Here is a 13,695-nt window from a genome sequence, read left to right on the forward strand (position 1 = left end):
CCAGCTTGTTTCGCTGAACAGACCCCCTTTCGTGTCGCAGCAACGCAACTAGGTGGGCAGCTCCTTTTTGTTACTCTTCTTCCTTCTACATCGGCTGATTCTGAACTATAGGAGCCCGCACACCACCGGACGCCGACACCCCTCCACAAACCTCCCCCTTAACACATCACAACATCTTTCTAACGACACAACAACATACATCAACTTCTCTCTTCACCTCGCAATACCGTAACTGAGTGGATAGCTTCTTCCATTTCCATCTTTTCCTTGAATACCAGCTGATTCTGAACTATAAAAGGACACCACCAGACGCTGATAGACCTCCACAAACCTCTCCCTCAGCACATCACAACTACACAACAACCATACAACCATACGACAACTTCTTTCTTCGCCTCACAACCATAACTGGGTGGGTAGCTCCTTCGTTTTCGTCTCTTTCCTTGAGCATCAGCTGATTCTGAACTATAAAAGGGCACCACCGGACGCCGACAGCCCTCCATAAACCTCTCCCTCAACACATCACAGCCACACAACAACAACACCACAAGTCACTGGGCCTCACCCCCCTTCAACCATACATACATACACATCACACAACAACGACACCTCCACTACATACCGTCATGTCTGGCCGACGCGATAGAGGAACGGCGGTCATCACGCCGGTGGAGCGCGCCCGCCGCGCCGAGCGGGCTAAGGAGAAGATCCGTGAGGAGGTGACATTCACCCCCGCCCTTCTCGGCCGCGTCCAGTCACGCGTGGACGCGAACGCCTTCCGTCGTTGCATCTCTGACAACACGATCTACCAGTCCATCTGCAACTCGCTCAAGGACCAGAACCTCCCCGAGCGCGAGCGCCGCCCCGACCTTGTCGACTTCCTGGCCCTCGAGGCCATTCTTCCTGTTCAGTACAACGGACAGTACAACAAGGTGCTTAAGGATCTCTTCGTCCGTTGCCACACGATCTCCTGGGTCAAGGAGGCCATCCTCAAGGCCAACCACGACTGGTTCCAGGACCAGCTGAAGGAGTCGAAGGACTTCATCCGCACCATGATCAACAAGGTCGACTCCCAGCTCCTGGAGATCATCCTCGAGGACATTGAGACCAGCTTCTGGCGCGAGAACATCAAAGACCACGTTCTCTACAAGAAGGTCTACCACAAGCTTCTGTCCGACACCGCCCTCACCCAGCGCGACGTCCTCACTGTTGTCGCCATCAACGGAGGCAGATACCCCACCGAGATCTTCCGTCACCTCGTCATCAAGCAGAACTCCGACATGCTCAACTTCGGCAACAACATGCACGCCCGTCACGATCTCTACGAGGATGAAGAATACCGTGGCTCGGCCCCGGCCTACATTCCTCAGGCCACTAACACCTTGCAAGGCCTGGCCCCTAGCGCCACCGCGGTCCCTCCTACCGCCGCCCCTACCAGCTCTGCTGCCAGTGCCACCGATAGCATCTCTGACCTTGAGGCCATTGCCGAGGCCATGGGAGACAAGAACAAGAGTCGCGAGATGCGCAAGAAGATCCAGGAGATGAAGGCGCTCATGGGCGGTGACAGCCTCCGAACCGTCCGTGGGGGCCGCGTCCAGAAGCCCCAGAAGAGCACTCAGGGACGACAGGTCATGCAGTCAATCGAGGAGGACGACGAAGACGAGGATGGCGACGATGTGGTCACCAAGGAGGAGCACATCAGCCCTAGCACCAAGGCGCCTGTCCGTGCTAAGGGTGGTCGCAAGACTGGCTAAAGGCATCTGTATTTCTCGAGCGAACAATTGCAACGAAGCACACGGGCATCCATTTGGAAGGAAGGAGAGACTGTATAATACAAAAAGCAGCTTGAATCGTCTCTTCCAGCGGTAGTTAGCAATCGGAGCCCATCATTTCTGCTCTCTGGCGTCCCAAGCGCCCTCGTCCGGCCTCGCTGTCACAAGTGTTTCTTCGTGGCTCTATGATCTTTGTCCTTCTTCCAGATGTTTCATTGTCTCTTCTGTTCAGCACTACCCTTGTTCCTTGACCTGTCTATTGTCCTTGTCTTGGGGATGCCTGAGTACTACGTATCTGTTCACTGTTCGACATCTTTAGACTCGTAAAACTCTGGAATCTCTGCAAAATGCATTCACATAGGCAACAGGCAGTGTCTACAAGACCGCGAAACCGTTTTTAAAACAAGCGGTACACTGCGGCCTGCGCTGCTCGTGTCCGTACGGAGTAGATTCATTCATTAAAGTAGGTAGTCATGTCATGTTGCGATCAAGTTCCAACTATCATCCTCTCTCCTTCAAACCTGCTCAGGTTCCCTCGGATTGCTCGTCACCACGAACTCCGTCTTCTTGACGATAACCGGGGCATCCAAGTGATAATCCGTGCTGCCATCATCGGAGCTCTTCCCCCTTCTTGAGCCGCCCTCGATGCCGACCTCCGTCTCGTTGCGGTCGATGCCGCTGCTCAGGGGCTGCATGCCGCTCATCCCCGGCCTCCAGCTCTGCAGCGCGTATCTGCTTCCCACGTTGCCGTTGCCAGTCGCGGCGCTGCGTCCGTAGCCGCTTGCGCCTCCGTACTTGTTACTCCTGCTCCCTGACCTGCTCTTCTCGTTGAAGTACTTGACCAGCGGCGCGAGGGTGGGCACGCAGGTGACGATTATTCCCAAGTTGTTCTCGACGGTGGACCACATGATAAGGGGGGCAGAGTCGAGGTAGTTGGCGAGAGAATGGACGGTCTGGATGCGGATGATTTGGATGACGGTGATGAAGGCGCCGAGGCCGAAGAGGCCGAGCAGTACGAACTTCTTGCGCTTTTGGATCTTCGAGGTTGCGAGAACGGGGAATGGTAGGAACATGCTGTTGGATATCTGTCAGCTGCTGAGAAGAAACCGAAGTTAGAATTAGCAAGACTCACACGACGATATCAAAGACAATTGTCAGGGCAGCCATGCTGGTGTAGAAGGGGACACCGGGGATACAAGAGCCGTTGGTAATTGTTGGATCCCACTGCTTAGCAATCTATAGGCTGTTAGCATTGGAATGAACGGAAGACTTCAGCGCATCATACCGGTGTGCACAGGTTGATCTGAACAACCAAGAAAGCAATATGGTAGGCAATGCAGAGACCGATGGTCGCAAATGTGCTCCATCTGTAGATTCCCTTGGGGATAAAACGCAGATATGATAGAAGCAAGCTGAGCTTGAATCCAAGAATGCTCGAGATGTAGCTGTTTATTGTCAGAAAGGAGTGCTTCGCGGTGACGAAGGAGAACTTACAATGGAGCACCGGCGTATTGCAGAAGGCCGAACTCATAGAGATTCTCTTCCGGCATGTCGGTCAACTTCTTCAGGCCAAGGCCCCATTTTGTTTCTGCGTCAAAGTGTCAGAATTTATTGGGTCTCTCGTTCAAGGAGAATCAGCTTACGCATGATGCTCACGACGGCAAAGCCAGCGGCGCAAAACTAAAGCGTCATTATTAGTTCAAGCCACTTCTTACTTCGTAGACTTAATCTTACCCAGGTAACAACGATGACCCAGTCATCTGCATCAATCATCGTCAGCACACTTCTCTCTCAGCAGTCGAGTCGTTTGCACTTACCGGACCCAGTTGCCTTCAGCATCACCATGCGGACATACAGCCGCAAGGCCATAATGACCAACGACAAGGCCGTGAACACAATTGCAATAGTCGCAATCTTGGGTCCATCAGTATCCGTCCCCGGCGGGGTGTTGTATGTCCATGGCGGTGAACTCATGGCTATGATCGACTCTCGAAATACCCTCCTTTGGGAATCCTTGAGGGCAACTCGTTGTTGCGGTGAGCTATAGCCAGCGGGTAAGGCTGAATATCTGGCGTGCTGACTATCTCAAGAGGAGGTTGAGGGGACGGGAAGTGGGAAGCAGCCACTGCTAGCCGATCGAACCGACGCGTAGCCCCGGGTAGGGAAGAAGGAGTCCAGGCGCAGAAAGTGGACGTGGACGGGAGTGGCGGAGCCCGGGTTGGCTTTAGACCGCTTTATTTGGGCAGGCCTTCGTTCATAACTTCATCAGACGAGGATTTGCGTTCGTTCTTGCCAGTTCTTCATTAGACGCGCCAAGAAGGAGAAGTGGAGGGTGTGGGAGATAAGAAGACTAATATTCTTTCAAAGTTCAGCATGGCCTACCTTCCCCACGAGCAACTCTCTTTCCTCGTCGGTTCCGACGTCTTGGAATGGGCTCCAGTCCCGACCGTTTGGACGAGAAAGGGCGTCCCCTGTCGGAGGACAGGCAAGATATCACACTTGCAGTAACGGCCAAGCCGGCTGCAGGTGCGAACTCTGTGTGGTATCTAACCCGAATGTATGAGATGTGGGCTGCGCCATCTTTCTCGGCTTCATCCCTCAGATCATCAACAAGGTAGGACGTCCGTCCATCCCTCCACTCAACCCTCGTACTATGCCCTTCGGCTCGCGTTTGTAAGCATCTTGGGCAAGAACCACGAGGACGGAATACGGGGTACGAGGGCTAAAGGGCCAAGAGAGCAGACCCTTTGCTCTTTGCCCCCCGCCGGAGACCGTGCCGACGTTGCATTTCAGGAGCACGTCCTGGCGACGAGCCGGCCCCGGCTTGCATCTTGCAAAACACATCGAGTTGCGACCAGTCACTTGAAGCTTCGCCTGGACGAGGAAGTCTAGGATTCTAGAAGCAAAGCTGGCCGCGGCACGCCGGAACCATGCACCGCTGCAGGTCCCCTGAGATGCACTATGCAGTACATTACATTGTACGCGGCACTAATTAGCGCAGGTCCAGGGATGGTGGTGATGGGAAACTTGATTTCTCCCACTCGGGAGCTTTGTGGGAACGCCGTTTCTGACAGAGAAAGCTGTGACTGGCTGCTGGTGGATGTTGGCAAAGCCACCTACGGATGGCGTTGGCATCTGAGTCCCAACCACGGAGTCCTTCCGAACAGACGAAGTTGCAGTTGCCACATGACCAAGATGAAGGGACAAAGAGCCTCAGTCTAAGCCAGACTCGGGCGACAGGTCCTTCCCAGTCTCCTGGACTCTTTTACGACACGGGAGTGATATATCACATTGGGGGCTAGAATGGCGTGTTGAAGAAGTGCGCACAGGTTCAGAGGTGACAGCCGGGAATTTTGACAACTTGGCGGGCTAACTTCACTCAGGTCTAGCCTCCAAGTCTTCAGCGTGTAGCTTGCATAGTGGATCGAAGACGCACCCGAGGTAGCCCGAGTTGGTCTGTGTCGCGATGACAACTCAATTGTGACATACGAGGATATCCCTGTCCGAGACACGCCGGTTCGGGCTATTGTCCATGTGTGGTAAAGTTCGTCTGCTCCGGTATCGACCAGCCATCCCTATAAAAGCAGGTTGTCTCAGTAAAAAGGCTCTTCCTTGAGGGAAATTCTGGTCGCAACGTTTCAACGGCGCGTTAGTTGGCGTTGGATAAGTCTCATGGGTTCCAGAGAATTTGCTTTTCTTCATCAAACATCAGGTTCCAACACACAAAAGTTCGCCTGGTTGAAGAAGTTGCTGTGCCACCACGTGGGACCTGGAGTGCCGACTTGGCCTGAGCCCTCGGGGCAGCCCCTGCTGCCGGTCCACACAGGAAAAAGAAGTTCCAGAAGTTCTCCGGAATTCCGCTTTTCAGGTGAGCATACAGGGTGAAGGATGCACTTTGCAGGTGAAGGACTTGCAGTCAGCCCAGTCCCCCCAGGCTCTCACGGAGCAACCCCCAACTTCGGGGTCCAGCGGAGCCAAGAAATTAGCTTTTAGACGTGGGCTGCGATATCAGGGGATGGAAGCATCCCGTGAGAGCCGTCCATGGCCTCGATTTTTTGCGAGCGCTTTGACGTTGGGAGATTTGCGGTCGTATGCCCCCTTCTTAGGGAAATCATCGTGGTCTTTTGCGGATTTTGCTTCGCTTTCGGATCCGAATGCTGACGGTCAGATGGTATGGTGGTGGTCAGCCACACAACACGGGGTGGACCGAAAGATCGGGACGGGACGAGAGTCTGTGCTGTTTGTGTCAATCTGACTTTACCAACGGTGTGGCGGCCGTTGCCTCTGTCTGTGCATTAACTCTCACTCTTGCACAACTCCTGTCATCTCTTGTCGTCCATCTCAACCATGGATGATCGTAGACGGGTTACTCCAGCGCAACTACCAGATTAAAGGCAGCATCAAGCCCGTCTGTTTACTCCACGAAAACGCAAATCCTCGAACAACTCGAGTTTGGACGAATGTTTCGATTGACATGGCTCGTTGCCTCATTCGTCAGACCAGAAGAAAGCACCCGTTGGGAATCTAGACTACCAGCGAACTATGTCACCCAAAGCCAGGAACTGGAGTCGCAAACATGTCGCAGTTAGTCAAAGATTGACCAGATGTATCGGCTCCGATCGAGGGTTTTTACCAAGGTATAGCCGACTCCTCCATCATCCATGGGCCATGCGTAACGGTCGCCATCCGCGATGCTGCCCCCCGCTCTCGAGATGTGGCGCCTCGTACGATGCGGCTTGAACCGAATCTTGGAAAGGACTTTGTGTTGCACGGCTGATGACGAATTTCAGGTTAGACCACCGCGAGGCCCCTGCCATTCCCCTGAGAAAAGATGAGGGGCTTCTTAGTGATCCCCTTCTAAACGACCGGGATGTGGCTCGCAGAATCCCCACTGCCGGCGTGGGTTCGATTAGACTTCGACTCAACACATCCCCGCAGCTTCAATTTCCGACCGAGGTCGCGCCCGACGATAACACGCTAGAGACTTCAAATTCGCCGAGGCAAACTCCGGATCTTCTTGCGTGCGGGCAATCTCTATCCGCACCAACGAAAGACGCAAGATGTTGTCGATCGAAAACCATCAAGAGAGAGGGTGTGTGGACGATGCCTCACGCTGGTAGCGAGCGGGAGTCTGCAAGGACGCCTGCGAGTTCTGCAGCACTTGGGACGGAAGCGAGAGGACCAAGCTTTATCTGCCGGGGCACCTGACTCCTTTGATCTGCAGCGGCTCGAGGTCCCGCTGAACAAGACTCTTGCTCGACGCAAGCCCGCGGCGTGGAGCTTCACCGAGGTCAGCCAGACCAGGCCCAAAATCCAACATCATACCATGAGGACGGGATTCCCATGGTCCGAGGCTCCAGTGCCTTGATATGGCGGAAGTCGGAGCTCAACAACGCCGCCCGACGCGACAAAGAACGAGCAGCGGAGACTGGACTTTACAGAAATGTCCACCGAGGCATCCAGCATTCACCGTCCCCCCTTGATTTCCGGTCGATATCTAGGTCGGTACTGTCCTCGTTCCTGATCCACCGCCCCCAACGCTTAGCCTACCCAGGGACAAGTCCAGGCAAGGGGGCCAAGGAGACCAGCCACAAACGGCACTGCATTAGCATCGATCCTGGGCTTTCGATCCCTCTCTATCATGGCGACCTTGCGAGCAGTATGGATTCATCAGCACCAAGTAAGGCCGTACGCGGCAAACTTCCACTAGTTTGAGGGGGCGAAGTCGTCTTATAGGTTCCCAATCTCGGGTCAGCCATCCCAGTCGGGAAACGACTTCACTAGGATATGAGCGATGGAACCTACATGCCGTAGTCCCGGAGGCCGGGTAAACGCAGTCTGCAGACTCGCATCGTACTAAAATGGCCGCCCTTGGCCGCCGGCGAGCAGAAAAAAAACTCTCTTTTGATGAAGGGATCCAGCGGCAATACACTCTCTTTTACTCTCCCTAGCCGTCAAACGTGCCGATCTCGTGCCTCTTTGTCACTCGTCGCGCGTTGTCCTCTCGTTTCCCTCCTCCCACCTTCCCACCTCACGGCCGAAAAGTCAACATGAAGAGCTTTGTCCTCCAAGCGGCCCTCTTCGGCGCCGCTCTCGCGGCCCCTAACCGTCCCGGCTCCGGCTTTGCTCCCTTCGCCGAGCGTGCCACGGATTGCAAGTGCTTCCCCGGTGACAGCTGCTGGCCGTCTACTGAGACTTGGAATGCCCTCAACACCACCGTTGGCGGCAGACTGATCGCCACTGTGCCTCTGGGCTCGCCTTGCCATGACCCTACCTACGATGCTGCCACTTGCGCTACGCTGCAGAGCGAGTGGCAGGACTCTGAGATCCAGTATGTCACTGCCCTTGACCGATGTTTAATGATAGCCACTAACAGTCATGCAGCATGGAGTCCTCCTCTTCCATCATGGCTCCCTTCTTCGCCAACCAGAGCTGCGACCCCTTCCAGCCGGAGTCGCGTCCCTGCCTTCTGGGCAACTACGTTGTTTACGCCGTGAACGCCACCACCACCGAGCACATCCAGGCCGCCATCTCCTTCTCTCAGGAGCACAACATCCGCTTCGTTGTCCGCAACACCGGCCATGACTACCTTGGTCGCTCCACCGGTGCCGGTGCCCTCTCCGTGTGGACTCACCACATGAACAGCGTCGACATCGTTGACTGGGCTACCGCTGCCTACACCGGCAAGGCTGCCAAGATCGGCGCCGGCACCCAGGGCTTCGAGGTTATGGAGGTTGCTCACAACGCTGGTCTTGCCGTCGTCGGCGGCGAGTGCCCTACCGTCGGTATCGCTGGTGGCTACACCCAGGGCGGTGGTCACTCTGCCCTCTCGACCTCCTTCGGTCTGAGCGCTGATAACGTCCTCGAGTGGGAGGTCGTCATTGCCAACGGCACCCTTCTGACTGCCTCCAAGACCGAGAACGCCGACCTCTTCTGGGCTCTGTCTGGCGGTGGCCCCGGCAACTGGGGTGTTGTCACCTCCATGACCGTTAAGGCTCACGCTGACGCTAAGGTCGGAGGTGCTACCCTCGTCATCATGGCCGCCGACAACGACAACGACGCCTTCTTCAACTCCATCGACGCCTTCCACGAGGAGCTCGCCGGCATGGTCGATAACGAGACCATGGTCGTCTACTACTTCGGCGCCACCTTCTTCCAGATCGCGCCCCTGAACGCCTTCAACAAGACTTCCGACGAGGTCAAGACCATCATGGCCCCCTTCGTCGCCCGCCTCGACGCCCTCGGCATCACCTACACCGTCAACTACTCCGAGTACGACAGCTACTACGGCCACTACGACAAGTACTTCGGTCCCCTGCCCATCGGCAACATCCAGGTCGGCATTGCCCAGTACGGCGGTCGCCTCATCCCCCGCGACAACATCACCAACATCGGCTCCTTCTCCCGCAGCGTCGCCGCCAAGGGCGCCACCTTCATCGGCGTCGGCACCGACGTGAGCAAGTTCGGCAACAAGGACACCAACTCCGTCACCCCCGCCTGGCGCAATACCCTCGTCCACGCCACGCTCACCACCGTCTGGAACTTCACCGCCCCCTGGGACGAGATGCTCGCCAAGCAGACTCTGATGACCGACGTCATCATGCCTGAGATCGAGGCTCTCACCCCTGCTGGTGGCGCGTACATGAACGAGGCTGATTTCCAGCAGCCCAACTTCCAGAAGGAGTTCTTTGGCAGCAACTACAACTCCCTGGCGTGCCTGAAGAAGAAGTGGGATCCCGAAGGATTCTTCTATGCTCGCAACGCTGTTGGTAGCGAGTCGTGGAGCGTTGCCAACGATGGCAGGATGTGCCGTGTTTAAGGTGCGAAGGAACAGAAGTCCTACGTAATGAACAAGAAATAAATTTGATCCATCTGTCAGGATGCTGTGCCCGATGTCTTCAATTGTGTCTCTTTGTTCCCTGCAATCGTGAACCTCTACCGTTAACTACGCTATCCATAGCCCCGCCGGCAAGTGAAATGACCAACATGAATCGAACAGAACGAAACGAGCAACGACAACCACGTGTTATGAACATTATGCTACATCCGTCCATACTGACTTCCACATTCTCTTCTCTGGAATAACGTCGGCGTTACCTATAGACCAATGACTGATTACTCCGTACTTCGGGGCCAAATGATGAACGCTTTGCTGCAGAACTTTCCACACCCCACGCGGACCGGACTCTGATCTCGCAGGTCTCAAGTAACCCACGAACAAAGACGTGATTTAAATCTGAAATAAGAATGACTTTTCAACAGCTATGCTCAGCTTAACCTGCTCAATCCCTTTTAAACCCACCGCCAAGAGCTGGCATAGCTATCTGATCAACTTGAACTGATGTTAGGTTCACACAGAGAAAAGACGCTGGAAGTTAGCTGCAGAATGCTTGCGAGTTGATCTGCTGTAGAGAAAGCATATGATGTATGCCCTGTACTTGATATCCATGGCAAACAGATATAGTCGTTGATTCAGTTGGCTATGAACTCAAAGGGGCTAGCCCAGTTGATTTGAGGTTTTTTTGTTTCCGGAAGAGTTAACAATCCAGCTAGGTATGCCCCAAACCACCCAGTCACGTATTGACAGCATTTACGACAGGGATGAAATGGAAGATACAGCAGACGATATTTTAGGACAATGAAACGCGATAGGGACGACGAGGGATGACGATGGAGTACGGCGATGGGGGACGGCGACGACAACAACAATGACAACAACGACACGGGAAGCACTGAGGGTCTGAGATGAACTGGCGTGAGATTGATGATTCAGATGAACAGCGTTTGCGGGTTCTGTTCAGCGATTTCTACAGCGCTGTCTTTAGTCACTCATTGTACTCAATGCTGATTTTCTTTCATTTTCTTTTCCCCCTAACACATCACGGTCACACATTGCGATACACAACTCAGACTTTTGACTCCATCATGGCCGTGACATGTGTGACCCTATCATGACCATGACATGCCTAATCCTAGTAGGGTCCACATATCACATTCAGCCTGAGATGACTTACGTGTGAATATGAAGACTAGCTCAGACTTTCCACCACACAAGCCTCGGATTAGGCCACTGGTAATCACTTATGCTTTGATTAAAATTTCCACACTCCGTCTGTGTAGTCGGAAACATGCGAAGCCATCGCGTGTAGTCCCCATGCAACAAAACTGTGGTTGGTGGTGGGCGGGAACGGCAGCCTCTCGGTAAACCCGATGACGACGGGATTTGTGGTTTCGGGTCCCTCATAGTTTGACAAACAATCATACTCCCTCGCTCGGTCTTTTTGTATGTTGTTGCTCTCATCCTTCTGGCCTTAAAATGTTGTCGGTGATAGAGTGTGGTAAGTTATCCCTGATTTCCTGAAGCCTGCTCATGTTCCTCCTTTCTTACTGTCTCGACATCGCAGATACTAGCTCAACTGTCAGCAAGCCTCGCTGTCCAATGGCCATAGTCACTCATCTCCTTCATCATTATGATTTGATATCTCAAGAGGGCATTACTTCCAGCCAAAATGATTGTGGAAATAATGGACACATGCCTCGATGTTGTCTCCCGCTTTGATTGTCAGGATCTTGCTCAGGTTTGCTGAGGCTCATTCGGCCGAGGTCTTTCACTTCGGACACTGCTTCTCGAAGACTGCTTTTCAGTGTCATAGGAGTTTGATCCATGCCAACTTTTCGACGTCTCTCTCAGTTTTTGACTTTTTATTCTCATGGTTTGGCTACTTAAGTGAAAGTCGACAGCGGCTTTAACGGACGGAACCTCCGATACCCACAATGGAGTTGGATGTCCGTCGCTTCAACAGTAGCCGAAAATGGAAAGGGTGGGTCTTCATTACGTATTCTGAGTGGACGGAATTGCAACTCCATCATGGGCCCTGCCCCGGTCCTCACTGGGCATCACGAACAACTTCCTTCCCTCAACTTTGATCATTTGCTTCATATTCCGATGCGCCAGAGGACTCGCCTCTAGATTTTCTCCGATATCGCTCCGTAGCATGGCTATGTACGCGTCCTAGCGATCGCTTCCAGACGACCGTCAACGGCCAGTTTGGGATGATGACGAGCAACGGAGATTGAACTCCACGGTTAGTCGCTCGACCATCTTCCACATACAAGCCGGCAAGATGATGCGATATAAATACCGCAGCTGTTATCTAGGCCTAATTTCCTCATCTTTCACCCTTTTATGTGACTGCAAACCAAATTCCAAACCATGGCTCCTTCTAGCGTTCAAGACCTATTCGATGCCGAGCCAATGACTGCCACCAAGGTCCGGAATGGCTCAGTTGCCGCTGCCAGTTATCATAAGGGGGACTTCGAAATCTTCCGCCGACTGGTTCCTCTAGCATCCGATGGCAAGATAACACACCTCAACGCCGGCTTCATGCCCCCGTCAAACCTCATCGTGGACGAAGCCATCCGCCGGTTCTGCTCGGAATCTCTACACCATCCGTCGCCCAAAGCTTGCTGGCGTCAAGACGTCGAGACCGTCCGTCAACTTTTGGCTCGGTACATCAACACGGATCCATTATCAATAGCATTTGTCCGCGACACGACAGAGGGCCTGGGAGGCTTTATTCACGGGTTGAAATTCGAGCCTGGGGATAACGTAGTCATCCTGGACTGCGAGCACCCGAACCAGGCATTCGGCTGGATGGCACTTCGTCCCCTCGGGTTGGAGGTCCGCCTTGTCCCGACGGACCCTGAAAGACCTGTCGCCGCCAACGCGAAAACCTTCGCCCCCTATGTCGACGACAGGACCAAAGCCATTGGCCTAAGCTCAATCATGTTCCATAGTGGACAATGGAACGATATCGCAGATGTTTGCTCTGTCTACAGACCCATGGGCATCCATGTCCTCGCAGATCTAACTCAGCAAGTCGGGTTCGCCGAGGTTGATGTCCAGGCCCTGGGCGTCTCAGCAGCTGCTTTCAGCTTACACAAGGGGCTTAACACACCCACAGGCTTCGCAGCCCTCTATGTCGATTCAGCCGTCGTCGAAGAACTTGACCCAACGCCTCCACTTGTTGGCTACGGAGGGATAGCCAGCGTGAGCGACTCAGAAGACTTCATGATTCCGGAGGGACCGATCGTCTTCCATGCGACTGCTCGTCGATATGAGCACGCTAATATGAGCTTCATCTCGGCTGTTGCAGCTCGGGCATTCCTTCAATTTTATCTCGAGGTAATGCGGCCCAAGAATGTCGAGAATCATCTTTATGGCCTTGGAGATGCTTTACGCGAGTCTTGCGCCGAGTTGGGTATCAGCGTCTTGGGGCCGAAGGAGAGGAGGCAACATGCGCCGCATCTTCATGTCCTTCAGCTTCATGATCCTCGTTGGCTTGAACATTTGACCGCTTCCAGTGTGGTTGTGACGAGGTTTAGGTCAGGAATCAGGGTGTCGTTTGGGTTCTATAATAACCTGAGTGACGTGGACAGACTGGTAGCGGTTCTCAAGTCGGGAATTGCATTGGGCATCTCTTCAAGTTCCGCCTTCACAGACGGTCTATCCTGAGTCCTGAGCTCATCCCGACAGAAGAGGGACAAAAGTCGAAACTTTGGGTTGGGTGTCGCAAGAAATCTGACACAGCATCATCGCCATCGCCTCCCATTTTCTCGTTTTCCGTCGCAAGTCCCCGTCGTCGTCTCCCGCCATCTTCCCCATCACCGTTCTTGTTATCGTTCCCCATCATTGCCTGATGTCTCCCAGTTTCACATCACATACCACAATCAATGCAATTTGTACTTGAAGTAGAAGATTAATGAATAGTAAGACTATCAACAGCTCAATATTTACTCCCTCATAATCTAATCGCCTCTTTTTCTGGACAATGGCTCCAGAGTTGTATCTGAGTAGGCGCGGTATGTGGTTGCTCAATAGCTGCGTAGATGGCAGAAACTCTCAAGCTGCATACATATTTTG

General features: G+C 53.7%; 4 protein-coding genes across 4 annotated transcripts; 3 read left to right on the plus strand and 1 right to left on the minus strand.

The window, feature by feature from the left end:
* Positions 1–626: 626 nt before the first annotated feature.
* CGGC5_v015241 (uncharacterized protein) lies at positions 627–1,754 on the plus strand (the record flags this gene model as incomplete). Its single annotated transcript, XM_032022175.1, has 1 exon — positions 627–1,754. The coding sequence occupies one exon, from the start codon at positions 627–629 to the stop codon at positions 1,752–1,754; it is 1,128 nt and encodes a 375-aa protein (XP_031880864.1).
* Positions 1,755–2,287: 533 nt separating this feature from the next.
* CGGC5_v015242 (Satratoxin biosynthesis SC1 cluster protein 4) lies at positions 2,288–3,746 on the minus strand (the record flags this gene model as incomplete). Its single annotated transcript, XM_032022177.1, has 7 exons — positions 2,288–2,846; positions 2,905–3,008; positions 3,058–3,217; positions 3,267–3,360; positions 3,416–3,452; positions 3,507–3,532; positions 3,590–3,746. The coding sequence occupies 7 exons, from the start codon at positions 3,744–3,746 to the stop codon at positions 2,288–2,290; spliced, it is 1,137 nt and encodes a 378-aa protein (XP_031880783.1).
* A 4,076-nt stretch (positions 3,747–7,822) lies between these two features.
* Positions 7,823–9,591, plus strand: ZEB1-6 (FAD-linked oxidoreductase ZEB1; the record flags this gene model as incomplete). The annotated part of the gene is made up of 2 exons (XM_032022178.1): positions 7,823–8,103; positions 8,157–9,591. 2 exons carry the CDS (start codon positions 7,823–7,825, stop codon positions 9,589–9,591), a joined length of 1,716 nt encoding a protein of 571 aa, XP_031880784.1.
* A 2,394-nt stretch (positions 9,592–11,985) lies between these two features.
* On the plus strand, positions 11,986–13,287 carry CGGC5_v015244 (Uncharacterized protein; the record flags this gene model as incomplete). Its single annotated transcript, XM_032022179.1, has 1 exon — positions 11,986–13,287. The coding sequence occupies one exon, from the start codon at positions 11,986–11,988 to the stop codon at positions 13,285–13,287; it is 1,302 nt and encodes a 433-aa protein (XP_031880785.1).
* Positions 13,288–13,695: the final 408 nt, after the last annotated feature.

The sequence above is a fragment of the Colletotrichum fructicola genome, assembly GCF_000319635.2.
Source record: "Colletotrichum fructicola Nara gc5 chromosome Unknown KSG_Nara_v1_contig09, whole genome shotgun sequence".
In the NCBI taxonomy this organism is placed as follows: domain Eukaryota; kingdom Fungi; phylum Ascomycota; class Sordariomycetes; order Glomerellales; family Glomerellaceae; genus Colletotrichum; species Colletotrichum fructicola.